The sequence below is a fragment of the Lipotes vexillifer genome, unplaced genomic scaffold (assembly GCF_000442215.2).
Source record: "Lipotes vexillifer unplaced genomic scaffold, Lipotes_vexillifer_v1.1 scaffold1587, whole genome shotgun sequence".
Taxonomy (NCBI): domain Eukaryota; kingdom Metazoa; phylum Chordata; class Mammalia; order Artiodactyla; family Lipotidae; genus Lipotes; species Lipotes vexillifer.
Genome location: NW_006790570.1, coordinates 231,602 through 246,789, shown reverse-complemented (window position 1 = coordinate 246,789; position 15,188 = coordinate 231,602). Strand labels below are relative to the sequence as shown.

The 15,188-nt window shown below is 40.6% G+C and overlaps 1 protein-coding gene across 2 annotated transcripts; it reads right to left on the bottom strand.

The window, feature by feature from the left end:
• Nucleotides 1–246: 246 nt before the first annotated feature.
• SLC38A2 (solute carrier family 38 member 2) lies at nt 247–14,804 on the bottom strand. 2 transcript variants are annotated; one of them, XM_007463827.1, is made up of 16 exons: nt 14,538–14,804; nt 13,211–13,408; nt 12,838–12,919; nt 12,577–12,692; nt 9,579–9,652; nt 9,384–9,476; nt 9,172–9,253; nt 7,423–7,505; nt 6,966–7,024; nt 6,707–6,874; nt 6,219–6,298; nt 6,002–6,102; nt 5,254–5,378; nt 4,760–4,904; nt 4,558–4,655; nt 247–3,268 (listed from the first exon to the last, which is right to left on the bottom strand). In XM_007463827.1, the coding sequence occupies exons 2-16, from the start codon at nt 13,324–13,326 to the stop codon at nt 3,170–3,172; spliced, it is 1,521 nt and encodes a 506-aa protein (XP_007463889.1). In that variant the 5' UTR covers nt 13,327–13,408; nt 14,538–14,804; the 3' UTR covers nt 247–3,169. The 2 variants fall into 2 exon arrangements, with proteins under 2 accessions (XP_007463889.1, XP_007463890.1); XM_007463828.1 differs by lacking the exons at nt 12,577–12,692; nt 14,538–14,804 and having other exon boundaries at nt 250–3,268.
• Nucleotides 14,805–15,188: the final 384 nt, after the last annotated feature.

The following is a 15,188-nucleotide window of genomic DNA, read 5'->3' as shown; positions in this document are numbered from 1 at the left end:
CAGATGTGATTCTGATGCACTGCTTAGAGCAGGCCCAAGCCTGGATCTTCCAGATGCTAAGCATTTTTTTCATTCCTCCTCACACTTGGTTATCATCATTAGGAACTTAAAAGCAACTTAAACTTTCTGACCACTCTCTTCATTATAATCACTAACATTATATGGAACCCCACTAAGTGCTAGGTTGCTGTGCTTACAAAATACACCAGACACGACTTACCATTACTTTAAATAAAACACTGCTACTCAGGATTAAGCATGTATTTATTTTAGTTCAGTTAAAACAAACATAGGATGTTTCATTGAAACGGTGTAGCACTCTCTGCCAACAAGTCATACTGGAATTGTTGGCCTCTAACAGTACAGTGGGGATATTTACATTATATACAGAAACCTTAACACACCCAGGTTCTCAAAGGTCTTAAATCACACTACACATCATATTTGATTTTATTACACTATATCATTTTGGTAACTACTGCATTTTGAAAATTTAGACCTTATTTAAAATTTAAATAAGAGATCTGAACTTGCACCAAGTTTTCATGAAAAAAAAGTGATGTTCAGCCAGTCTGCTTATTGCAAATACAATTTAAACAGTATTTTAAATTTTTAGTGTTTACACAATTTGTTTATTGAAATCTCTGTACAGGTACTTTTGGGACAATTCTTATAGATACAGAATGTGAATTCATCAAAATGCAGTTAAGAAACTTATAGGAATATATACATTTGAACCCAAGACCCAAACCTGACATTATATACAACCTATTTACAAATACATATGGACAGACAATGTATGTACATAAGATTATCATAAATATTGAAAAATAGGTTAGCTTTAATGGATTAATGCTGTTCTATAAATAACATTACAGTTATAACTGAAACACCCACGGAAGACAGTAATGCAAAATGAGGTGACACGACAGTGGTTTTAATACTGAAGACTGCTCTTTACTGGGAATTCACTGTTTAGGAACCTCCAGGTAGACAAGATAGCTCCAAGAAAATCATGCAATGGAATTTACCCTTGGCAGTTGATTTTGAACCTCAAACAGGCAGGAGATTGGAGGAGCCTCCCACATCGATTTGCCGTGAGAAGAATTTTTTTTTTCCATTTCTTCCTGGTTGCCATGGTATTTTCTCCCATAAGAAAGGATGTAAACTGCAGAGAACATCTCTTTACTTGGTATTCCCTGGCCAAGTCTTAAGATACAGAACGAGCAATTCTTTCCAGGAATCCAACCAGAAGTGCCAATTCTTGGTCTGAGCTAGAGGTGAGGTTCTGGAGTCGAATGGAGTGCCAAAAGCCCAACTGAATGAAAGCAGTGCTGTAGAATCTGTCTTCTCACTGCCTTTCGAGATGGTCCCCACTTTAATTTTCGTAGAAACAAACAAAAATGGACCATTGGTTTCACCCAATGTAGCACTACAAGACGTCTTCAGTTCCACAAGGGTCTTTGATTACAGACACATCTTGTCTGTAATTTAGTCACATATAATACAAGAATGCATAACAAAAATCATGTCTGCCACATTTCTGGCCCTTGCCTAAAACTAGAAATGTTTAGTTCAAGAGAACAACCTTACAGCCAGGTGACCAATTAATGATTCCATTATTTGCTTCCCTCAACCACTAATGGAATTATGTATATTAGATTTTAGACATTATGCCTGATGAGCAAAGTACCACATTATTTAATAATATATTCACCATACACCATGACGTACAATAAATGTGCTCTTAAAGCCAAATAATTTTTTCACTTCTAACTGGGATTAAAATAGGAAGGGTGATCATGCAGTCGGACCAAGTTACACTCAGGTTGCACTGTTTTCCCTAGCTAACCATTTGTTGGATGTAAACAAGTAATTCTATGCTGTACAAGAATGAGATGACAATCCAGTGCACATGAGTTTTTTAAAAAGCTTACTGCATGAGGAACCCAGTGGCCTATACGAAGAGAACTTATATTATACCAAATATTGGTGTAACCTATGGATTAGACCTCTACTGTAGACAAAACATGAACACAACTAAACCATACATTGTCAAGTAATTCACACTTCCAGGAGCAGATGAGCATTTTGAAAAGTTGTACTCTCTGGGTAGAATAGTTTTGGCCTACAGCCATCAAATGCCCATTTTCCACTGCTGGAAGCAATGCCAAAAAAGGGCTGGCCCAAAAAAAACCCAGAGCTGTTGACACAACTCTGGAGGCAGATGCAACTGAATAAACCCTGTTTTACCCAATTGCACTATTTGGTACCTCAAAATTAGTTATTTTATTTCCCACAGAAATATCTGCATTATCCTCCATTCTAATAGACTGAAGCCATAAATATTTCAGAGTCTAAATGAACCAAATTATTTGGGGACAGAGAAGAAAGGTGATGATGAGAGTTCATCTGATTTGGTGTAGCCACAATCAACCAATTATCCTTTCATGGTGAAGTCTGAATGGAAAAAAAACTATGCTCCTATTCATGGTACAATGTTTCATTACATCATTTTCTCTAAAAATTATTTTGGGTAAAAAAAGTATTTGGCTTAGTATGCCTACAAAAAGGCAAATCATTTCATAACACTAGTATTTGTTTTTAAATAACAATGAACTATTTTTTAACAGAATTCACTGACAACTGCTTTTGGATAAAGTTCAAAAAAAGCAATTTTTAAAGAGTAAAATAGTGCTTCTGAGGTCTTTAAATATTTTTGGTACAAAAAAATAATAGTATTTTCCCCAATGGTTATTTCAATACTTTGCTTGTAAATTAAGAGGAATTGTTTCTCACATCGAATGGTTCCATTAGGCACATTCAAGTAAAATCATAAAATATCCAAGTTAAACAATGACACAGCCAAACATGTGGCTTGATTAAAGTTAAGAGTTCGTCCATTCTCTGGAATGGAATAAAATTGTCACTTCCCTTAACCCGAGACTCGTGGTTTCGTTGTTAATATCCATTTCTATCATACAGAATAGTTTCTTTAAAAACAAAACAAAACAAACAAAGAGTTCACTTATTCTGCACTCAGAAGAACCAGCGAGGAATCTGCACTTCAAAAGGAAGTGAAACTGAAAACATTAGGTGAAATTTCATAGTAGCTGAGAGTTGACTCAACACTGGCATCAAATGGACTATCGAGTTTTAGTGGTGCTGGTTAATGGCCACCTCCGGGGGCATTGTGGACCCAATCCAACACAATCAAGGTCATGCTTCCGGTCATCACCACTACGCCACTTAACAGGAAGAACAGAGCCTGCAATGAAGACACAGAGAAAACTGATCAGCAAGCAACTTTTTTTTTTTTTTTTTTTTTTTGCTGTACACGGGCCTCTCACTGTTGTGGCCTCTCCCATCGCGGAGTACAGGCTCCGGACGCGCAGGCTCAGCGGCCGTGGCTCACGGGCCCAGTTGCTCCGCGGCATGTGGGATCTTCCCGGACTGGGGCACGAACCCGCGTCCCCTGCATCGGCAGGCGGACTCTCAACCATTGCACCACCAGGGAAGCCCCCCTCTTTCTACTTTTAAAAATGGGCTTATAATTACTAAAAGCATGTCCATAATACTTCACAGAGCTACAGTTTTACCTTGCTAAAGATAGTTAAACTGTCTTAAGTGAGTGATCAAGGGGTTATCTATAGAGTACTTAGTAACTGTATCTTTGAAAACTTCTCAAACTTTCCCTTTTCATTCCTTTGTATGAAATGAAAGGGTAAACAATTTTCTTTGCTAAATAAGTTATTTCATATAATAGAACTGGGCTGGGATTTTTACATGTTTTAGAAGGAAAAAAATTTAACTTACAAAATCAAATCCAAGTCATCTTAAAAATGCAGCCTGAGTCGAAGCTGGAGGTTTTTCTAAGAGACGTGAGTAGGTCTACTCCTAATCCTACCCCCTTCAGTTACTGCACTACATATTTTACGTGAAATAAGATGATAGTTGTTGGTTCACAAACAATTCTAGTATTTTACTCAGACTACAATAGTAGTGGCGAATAAGGACTGAAATGCAGTCTTTTTCCTAAATATCCCCACCAGGGTCATTTGTGGTTAACGTACCATACTCTTTGTAAAATCAGTCGTTATTATACTTTAAAGTGTAATAGTAGCCCCCTCCCTAACCCCCAAGCTTTGCTTTGAAAATGGTTAGTCTCATTTGACTAAATACCCCATTATTTCTCTTTTATATACTCCAGGCCCATTTAAGCGCTGGTCACACAGTAGGCAGTCCAACAAATACTGGTTAAACAACGTTGAAAGCTGAGTCCGTATCTTTACACTCTATCTCTATTCCTATTTCTAAAATATCTAATAACTTTCTTGTAGTTAACTTAAGCATACATATTAGATGGCAAACCATCTCTCACCTCCCCTCGTCTCCCAATCTTCCATCTGTGAAGTACACAGTTACAGATATATTTGTTTACGAGAAACTTAAAATGAAACTACAATAAATGACATTTAGGAGACTAAAATTAAAATCAGTTGAGGAACTTCTGGCATTAGATTATTATCATTTCTCCAGTCATAATCTCTCACTCACCCCAATCTTCTGTACAGACTTCATAGGTTCTTTCTTCACTAACTTGATATAAAAGGCAGATGGAAGAATAAAAATTAACATAGCAGCTGCAGATGCACCTGTAAAAGAGCATTTACCAGTTCTTAAGAATCACTTGTTATTCATTTTATAAACATTAAAATCCCTGATATTTCAAGCAACTTTGATACTTCCTAAAACTTACCAATGAAACCAAAGATATCCCTAATAGTTGGTACAAAGATGACAAGTAAATTGGTAAATGCCAAGATAGACATTGTAATGATACTATGACGCCACCAACTGAAATCTTTGGTTGCACACAGCAAGTGAGTTACGGAACTCCGGATCTGCAAAAGTAAGTGGATAAATAAAAACTGCAGATTTAATTAATGAAAAACACAAACCCCAAACAACAGGGTACATATATCAACTAGCAGCTATTTAAATACTAAAATTGTACCCCTCCTCAACTGCTGTTTTCTAAACATCCGAACACTAGAAAGATCACTGTGTCTTCAATTACGGAAAAAATGTCCCAGGATACGTTTTAAAGATGTATGAAACATTAAGAAAAAAAACCTTCAAAAACCCCGCATCAACTCGATACTGCTGTAGCAGTGTTTCCCTTCTCCCAAAACATAGAAATCACACAAATCTTCACGTTTAACAATTCATTCCTACTGAAAGGTTACTTACTGGGAAAATAACTACAGGTACTGTCAGGGTGACAGCCACCAACACAGCCAAACGGACGACGAGAAGCAGAATATCAGTTCCCATGATGGAAGAGTAGGTATGAAGCAATTCTGACTCAACGTGTTCTACAGAGGAAGACCAAGAAAAAAAAAAAAGCTTCAAGTGTGCCGTCCTCTCTGGAGATTAGTTAGAAAGTCTAACTTAATGGCAAAATTTGCACCAAAGTTATTAGCTACTCACAAAACGCCCATAAACTAAGAGGTTAATAAGATTAATTTGGAATTAGGGTTAATGCAATTAAAATAACATTGAAAAAAAGTTTCTAAATACCAAGGAGAGATTTAGCCACATGACCCCCATTAAAAACAACAGGAGCTAAATAGCTAAATCCCATGGTTTGGCTTACAGCGTGTGTGTGTGCGTGTGTGTGTGAGCGTGTGTGCGTGTGCGTGCGCGCGCGCTGTATTAATCTGAAGGGGGTGGGAGAGGAGAGTCAGGCTGAACCTAAATGCAAGCACATCGCGTAAAAAATGCCATCAAATGGCTAATGGTAGATTTGGGAACCTGGATTCTAGAAATTACTGACTCAATATACGCTGCAGGAAATTCTAAGCTCTAAATTCAATCGCTCATCACAAATATGAAATATACCAAAACAGACCGAGTTTTTAAAGTGACAGAAGTATACATACAAAAGTATCAATTCCATCTCATTAACTATCCTTTTTGTAAACTAGACATTATTTACCATAAAACGTCAGGTATCCAAAGAGGGCAGCAAGCAGGTACATGAGAAACATAGCAAAAAATGAAATCTTGGACACGTTCATCATTCTTCTACGGCTGCGGCTATGCAAATTCAAAGGAAAATACAGATACATACTTTAGCAGCAGTTACAGCAGTAACTGAGTATTTTTCTAGTTTTTCCAAGAAATTTACATAAAAGTAGGTAAAAAGCACTCACCCTTTAAGCTCTTCATAAATGGGAAGAATAGCAGGATGACAGACAAATGAAAAGGTCAGAATTGGCACAGCATAGACAGTCTGCAAAAAATGTAAAAACTTTCTTAATATCCTGATATAACAAACTCATGTTATCACAGCTCTGCAGCTTGTATTTATATTTATTAATCTTAGAATCAAAGCCTAAAACGATGTCTTCTGGCATAATTAGCTCCCACTCTTCTAATTTTTTCACTAAGTGTGATCGATATCCTCCATTTCCGAATGTATCAGTTATGAACATCAGATGATCATTTCACCTCTCCATCTATTTCAAGCTACAAACCAACACTTTCTTCTCAGGCCTCAATAATGAGCTAATCATGTTTCCTAAAGGGCAGCTATTACCTGATCTTCCTTTACCTTGGGAGTGTTTTAAAATTTCTAGTGGGTACTTTCCCTGTTTTCTTCCCTAAAATCTTCCTCTGAGAACACGAAGATTATAGTTACCTGTGAGTTGAAGATAAAATAATGTGGTTGGCAAGAATCATCTTCAGTCATATTAAAAGCCACATCAGGTGCAAAAGCTGTTGGCTGTGCTAAGGTGCTGTTTACTGTTTCATTAATTAGAAAAGCAACTTCTGCAGGACAAGAAATCTGAAATTTCTTGCAAATCACCTGAAAATGCATTATTTTCCATTTGTTAGACTGAATAATGTGACAGGGCTTAGAAAAAGAATCTCTAGCTTTAAAGAAAAACTATACCTACCACAATCAGAAAGAACATCATACACAACAAGGAAAGGCCACTGGTGTACCCCAAATATCCTATAAGGAGAGAAAAAAAATTGGTATTCGTTTACTAAAACAGGTTTAGGGCAAATATAACTCAATTCTGCTTGCAGGACTTCAGTGTGGACACATCAAATTTCTAATTCTTATATAGTAAGATGCAGAATAACTTAAAAATACTCGTTAATAACTAAATCAATAACAACTATCCTTTTTTATTTTTATAAAGCACAAGATGTTGCAAATGTCAACAGAATATCAGGGCCCTTTGGTAACCATCCTGCTAGAATTTGTCAAAGACCTACAAGTTCTGAATGCTGAAATTCACAAAGGTATGTTTTCGGGGCTCTTTAGCTCTTATTAATTTCTATACAGAGGAAGCCAACCAGCTGGTGAGGCTCATTTCAATTCTCTTTAGAGATGGGTTTGCTCACCTAAATTCCTCAGCAGTGACAAGGGAAGAATGAGCAGCAGTGAGACCAACAGAACCAAATAGTCACCATTCAGATACCACAATCTGAATTAAAGAAAAGAAAAACAAGGTCACAGCCAGCCACAAATATACTCAGAATAACATACATTTCTTGTCACAAGACTCGTTTTGTTTTTGTTTTTTGTTTTTTCTTTTGCGGTACGCGAGCCTATCACTGCTGTGGCCTCTCCCGCCGCGGAGCACAGGCTCTAGACGCGCAGGCTCAGTGGTCATGGCTCACGGGCCCAGCAGCTCCGCGGCATGTGGGATCTTCCCGGACCCGGGCACGAACCCCTGTACCCTGCATCGGCAGGCGGACTCTCAACCACTGCGCCACCAGGGAAGCCCCTCACAAGACTCGTTTTATACTTTAAAAAAAGACAGGTTTGGAAAGAGTATCGCTTATTCAAAAAGCCCACATAGACAGAATAGATTTCTAACTTTGAGCGCTCAATGAATATTCCACTCAGGTTAGAGATGGGATCTCAAACAGTGTAACTTTTGTCCCACTGTTTGCTCTGGGAAGGCTGCCAGCTGATTCATAACATAAAATGCTTCTTAAAGGCTTGATATTAATGTAGGGAACAAAGCGGCATTGTTAAGCCAGTAATCTTATCTTTAAGCATTTTTAGAAAACTGTGTGCCAACTTCGTCATAACTTTAGCTCACTTTTTTTGATGCTGGAAACAAGGAAATTTTAAAACAAGTTTCTTTCAGACATTTGCTAGCAAATGTACTTACTAAACATTTCAACAAGGAACTTCTCACACTTCGATAAAATACATAGGCAAAAACAAAACAACAAAACCCAGTCCCCTAAAACAAGAACTTATTCCAGGTTGCCAAGAGTATGTTGTGACACCTTGACCCACCCTGACTCCAATAGTATAAAGATCCCTTCTGAACTCAAGAGAAAATGTTATGCATCTCTCCTAAGAGTTCTAGCAATGCCTTTTCCTTTTTAGGTAATCAACTACACCATTTTAAATCACTTATTTTCAAATTCTAATGGCCCTGTCAATTGTACTCTGCTCACTTCAGCAATAAAGACCCCCCACCCCCACACAGAAAACTAATATTTAAAGATCAGCTTACTAAACTAAATTTCAAATGCCACAGAGATAACCAAACCTCTCTATTTTGAGATAATGAGCTGCATGTAAGCTGTGAAATACATTATCCCTCCTCATGTGTACTTTAGATAAAAACCTGTTAGTCCACTCGGATGAATAACTTCACTAGAAGGACAAGGTTTGTACAGCATAGCCATACATTTTCTGGTATTCTGCACTTTAAATATATGAAATTTCAAATTCACAAAAATCAGACAGGAATTGATTTTTAATGTAATTCAAAATGTTAGTCCTAACTTAGGTTGGGGTATGAGTTATTCAACTATAATTTCTCGGGAGAGTAAATATAAAGAGAAAAGGTAAGTAGTTCCAGAAAACCTGTTTTCACACGCAGGTTAGAAATTCGTTATTCAGAGTTACAGAACTACTATAACTTGTCCTATAACTAACTACTACCTTTGGCCTTTCATTCTCAAAGTTTCAAATCAGTTTCTGGCAGGACTTCTTGGTCAGTTTCAACAGGAGCATTTACAAAAAATAATTTACTGATAATCATTTTGTATCCAACTTTGATAAAAATGTATCTAACCACTTTAGACTGTAATTGTTTCTTAGGAGTAACCTTACTTAGCACCTACCCAGTTGTATCTTCAATGTTCGTTAATGCCTGGATCACCAAAGGTAACTCATATTTCACTATGAAGAGGTAGCTTGACATAGCTGGAGGAAAACAAAATTATACCATTACAAGTGCAAAATGTGGCATGTGACACCAAAAGTAACGTGTCACCACTCTCCGCTACATAAAGAGCAAAAAAGTCTACCCAAACCATCCTTTAAAAATTCTTACCTCCAATGTTCTGCATTGTAATGGATCCAGAGGCTGCAAGCTTTCCAACCATTCCAAATGCCTTATGTCCCAGTTGTTCATATAATAAAGACCCTGTAATTTAAGGAACACAGAAGCATGCATAAAGTATTTTATAAGAGGAAGAAAATCATGACAGGCATAACTGTTTTAGAAATACCAAGAATGCTACCATACCTCCTTCATTGGCAGTCTTCAAAAGGAGATGAACAGAATACAGGGAAAATATTGACACAAATGTCAACAGGATTCTGAAGAGAGAAGGAAAAGGCACAGGGTTATCAACAAGCACGTCTACATTTAAAAACAATTCTTTCTGGCTTTATTTAAACATTAAACATGGAACTTGTCCTAATATTTTGTGTAGTAGACAGAATGCCCCCAAGGACAGGTGTTCACTCTCCTGACTAGAGTGTCAACAAGTTCTCTTACCTGGCACTAAACATGACTGCATCATGTCTCAGGTAATAACTCTACAGTACTGGTTAAGAACAGGGTTCACCCACTGAACCAAAGGTGCTGGGAGACACTGGAAAACCTAACTTTTCAGTGGTAGAGTTACAAGACTTATATTTTGATTCTGGCACCATGATAATTAGCTGTGTACTTGCCACTTCTCTGTATTGTATAGTTCCTTTTATCTATAAAATGGTTTTAACACCTGCCAGTTACTTGTGAAATACAAATGAGACAGATTCAGGAAAGGTCTTGACACTACTTGGACCACATAGCTAAGCAAGGGAATGGGACTATAAAGGAAGTGGAGGGAAAGATACTGACATGTTAAGTGTCAGGCACAGCTTTACAAACAAATGGGCACAAATCAGAGGAGTAACTACCGGAACCATATACTACATTGCACACCACGGCATGGAAGACAGGCCCAGCATTGTCAGTTAAACAATGCCTGTGCTAGAACAAGCAGTCTATCTATCAGTCCGACTGGGCTGTCTCCTCCCTCAGTACTTTCACTTGGATGGAACAGGAGAAAAAAAAAAAAGTGGAGAGGAACTAAAGGTTCTCTACTAAGTCACTACATTTTCCTTTAGGGCACACGTCCTCTCTCATTCCAGCTTTACTTTCTGTCCCCCAGGCAAGCCAAGAAGGATATAAATTTCTTTTTATTAAAAGGAACAACAACAAATCAAAATCAGGGTAACTCAGAAAACTCTGCAAACAAGAAGACAGTCACATTTTCCAAATTCTTTACTGGCAAACTGAATACAGTACCATATAAGGTCTGGCAAAGAAACTGATGTCTGTTCGTTAAACATAGGTGGTAGCATTAAGCTGCCATTCTAATGCCCAAAGTTTCACGGGGTCTAATCTGCAGTGGAAATGGCACAATCAGCCTCATCTCTAACTGGACAAAGCATGGCTTAATCAAAGACAATGTTCAAAGTGTGCTGACAAATTCAGTCCTTTCTTTTACACAGAAAGGACAATGAGGAATGAATAGACTTCATAACCCTTGAGGTCACTTTCAACCTCAAGTTGAGTCTACTTTATAGGATAAAAGCTACAAGAGCTGTTTAACCAGACGATAGCAGCCATATGGCTTTTCATCCATTTACGTCTGTACCTCCAAATATGTTGTCAAATACCGATGGATTTAAAAACTCACTTTAGCACTCTTGATATTATTTAACCATTTATTAAATGGTTAATCATCAAACATACAGACCCTCTTGGAGTATAATTTCAAAAGTGCAAGGGTAACAGATCAGAATTTTGCTTTCTCTTACGAAACGAAGGTGCCATATTATCTGCACCATAACCACACTGGGAGCATTTAAAAACTGCCTCCAGTTTTTATATTAAAAGTTAGGAAGGGTTTCAAATATTTAACAATGATGCCATTCAAGTACCCCACTAAAAACTTTGAAACTCTAGGGTCCTTTCTACAAAAATTCCTGGCTCTTGGTCTTAGATCTCAAAAAGCCTCATGCTAATGCAGCAAGCTGAGCGAATCCTAGCTTCCAAAGCTCAAAGCCATGCTTAACTTCAGTGTGGAATTTCACCGCAAAGCAGAGCTTTGCGAAGGTCTGCTTTTCTTTCCATGAACATTCTATTCTGCTAGAAAAAAATAACTTGAGTAGAAGGCACCAGTCAGTTAACTAAAACGTATCTGTAGCAAAGAGACAATTCCATGCTACGTGTATATGTGGTCTCTTTGCCTGATAGTAAATCACACTATCTTCCACTGAAAGTTCCTTAGCCAGGAGCCCACAGAAGCCCAATCTTAGTTGCTATGATACAAACATCACTGAAAACGCATACTAAACTTCACACGTATTTTTCTTTTATGCTTGTTTTTTCCTGGGAATAAGGTCCATACTTTTACATTTTCCAAAGGTCAGTGACCCCCCCCAGATGGTTAAAAACTGCTGTTCTGAAGTCTTTTACAGCTCCAAAATTCTATTCTAGGTATTTACGCTGGAGAGCACAGGAGTAACTAATTCTAACTGGACAACCAGGGGCAAAAAAAAGGCAATTCAAAGCAGGTACTTATTAAAATATTCATCTTTTGCTGTGGCAATCACATAGACCTGGAAGAGATAAATATTAAAAAGAAAACAAAAAATAAATTAAAAAAATCACATATGGGTTGCTTTTCAGTGTCCAGAAAATTATGACTCACTTTTCTTAAAACAAAGATGTTCTAGGTTAGACAAATACCACCACACCCTATATATTAAAAAAAAAAAAAAAAAAAAAAAAAAAGTTGTTTTCTTTATGTACAAAAGGAGCCACAGGTCCTTGGGGAGACTGTCAATTTACCAAACTGACCTGAAGAGGATACCATGCTTTTTAATATTTCTTGCTTCAGAGTTTGCCAGAATAAAAATTCTACCCTGGATTTATCTACAGTCTTTTTAAATATTCAATCCCTATTCAGCTGTAACTATCCCCTTTGACTTTAAAGACTTTTGGGTTCAATTATCGGTTTTAAGAGTTGTCCTAATTTTTTCCTACCTAATTGGCTTTGTTGACATCATGCAGTTACGCAGCAGAATAAAGAGATCTTCAGATTTCTCGTACTTTAAATTTTAAGCAAAATGATTTTTAAGCCACAACTACTTCAACTGTAAATTCAGTCTCTGGAGCCAAAATATACGTTGTATCATCATAGTTACTGCCCTGCACGGCAGACTCACTACTTACACATACTTACATAAAAAGAGCAATTCCAGTATTAGCCATGGCATAAGAAAGCCCAAGGATTCCACTGCCCACAATCGCATTGCTCAGATTAAATACTGACATTCCAAAGGAAGTAGTACCTGGATGCTACATAGAGGGAAAACGATAACCAAACATATAACAATAATTAAATGGAGAAAACCAGCGCTGGGCAAGTTAGATTTGAAATCTAAAAGTAAAACTATTCTTTTACTCCATAAAGCCACAGAAACATAAATTATTTTTAACTTACAAAGTCTGTTTCATACTTCTTCTTCCCCAAATTCGACTCAAGTAAAAAGTTCTGGTTTTCAGGATCTACATCTGCATAATGGCTGCAAAAAAAGAAAAAAAAAAAATCCTAAATTGGATTGAAATATACAAAGGAATGCTTTAACACAAAACGGTCCCCGCGTTTAGCTGTCACACATCTTTACTTAAATGCGTATTAAGTGGTAGTCGACTTTCACACGACACCATGTCATTGCAACAACCGGATAATCTTCCAGAGATTACACGCTCTCTCCAAATACTACAGTAATTTAAAGCAACAGAAGAAGAGTTCCAGGTAAAGAACCTCCGATGCACACAAGCCGTTTTTTAAAAAGCACACAACTTCTCCCAACCTTTTCAGAGCAGCTTGTTTGGTGGGGTAGGAGTAGTTGAAGTCACTGTTGGAACTGTAGCTGCTGCTGTCCTCATCTGGGGAAATACTGAACCTTCCCATTTCGGCTTTCTTCATGCTGGGCTGCAGGAGGAATCAGGCGCAGCGAGTAACGCTGGGCTCCTTTTGTCCTTGGAGATGCACTGGCCCGCGCGTCTGCCTGTGAAGGTAGAGGCGGCGCGTCAGGACTGCAGAGCCCGCCCTGGTCACGTGACGCCGCCGGGCGGCGCTGCTAGGCTGATTCATCCCCGGCCAGGCGAGTGGAAAAGTACCAGCCGAGCGCGAAGGGCGGGGGCGCGCGCCGAGGGGCGGAAAAGTACAGACCGCGGAGCCGCGGAGAACAAAGATGGTCCCCCTGCAGCGCTGCGCCTGCGGAGGCCCACGCCCCCCCGGACCCCGATGACCCTCTCCAACGGAATTTAGTGTTTGTCCCTCTCCATTCTCTCAAGTTTCACGGGAGGGGTGCGGGGGGCTCTGTTTTGCTTTTCCCGCAGCCTCCTAGGTCGTGCACAGGCACGCAGGGCAAACATCCCACCCAGGCATTGGCTAGGTGTGCACTGCATGTAGCCCAGGCGCACAGCTCCCCCTTTCTAGCGTTTACAATAGCAATGCCGCGTAATTCGTCCTTTCACACCTGGAGCCCCCAGATGGCGAAATGCCTCAGCAGCAGACAAGACTCGAAGGGGGCGGAAAGGGCGAACATGAGTCCTCTCCCGAGAAAGGGAGCAGAGGGCGCGCAGAGGCGTCTAGGGTTTGTTTACACGCGCACGCCTGTGCCCTCGAGCACACCAGTCCACAGGCATTTGGCTCGCGAGCGCTTCGCCCGGCCGGCCCCTCCTCTGCCCGAAAAGGAAACTGATGCAATATCGATCGCCGATTGTCAAACGTTCCCGCTTGTCTTCCCCAATCCTGGCCTCCGCTACACTAAAAGCCCGAACCCACTCCCGTCGCCCCCAAATTCCAAGACCCGTTTATGTAATTATTTTTATTAATTCAATTCAGTCACAAGACGTCGCAACGGAGCCTCGGGGCCCGCCTGGCTCCCCCCCTAACGGGAGGATGCGGCTCCGCTCCGGGCGGGCACGCGGCCCCCGCGCCCCTCCCTCGCCCGGAGGAGGGCCGCGACCCCGGTGCGGACCGGGATCGAAGGCTGGCTAGCACACCGAAAAAGCCCTCCCCAGGAGTAAACGACCGCGGCAGCTGCCTTCCCGCCGCGGCCCCTCCCGGACGCCCCTCCCCCACTCCCGCCCGGGCCCCGAGCCCTTTGCAGACGCCCCCGCGCGCATTACCTCGGTAGGCTCGACTCTTGTATCCCGGAAACAACACGCAAACGCCTTCGGTGAGTTTTTCTCAAACAAAAATCGTAAAAAAAAGAAAAACAAAACGGAAAATCCAACTAGAGGCAGGAAAGCAATTTTAACTAAACAAGGAAATGGTAAGTTGCCGCCCCAACCGTCCGGCGTCCGCCGTCTGAAGGGAAAGGAGCGAGTGTGCGGGAACGCGTGGTCGAGCTGCTGGCGGTTCTGCAAGAAATGCGCTCCAGCACGGCAGCGTCGCGCGGCTCTGAAGCCAGCGGCGCGAGCGGCGGGTTATAGCGGCCGCCTTGGAGGACGCGTCAGTGGGCGGGGCCCCAGCCGCCGGGTGCCTGCTCTTTGTGTATCAACACCACCTGGGCTCCGCCCCCCGCCCGCCCGGGCCCGCAAGGCCTGGGCTTGGGGCAGGAAGGGCAGCAATGAGGAAGCTGAGGAGCTGGGTTTCCTGGTCATCTTACTCAACCCCCCCCCCGCTGCCGGGCCAACCTCGCTCTGCTGTCTCCTGGTCAGCCTTGGAAAGACGCCCCCCAGTGCTTCCCCCGGTCTGTCCCGTTCAGCCCGGACTGGTGCCCAAGACATGCGGTTGTCTTTCAGGAACCTTCTCCTTCAAATACCCTTTTGTCCGAG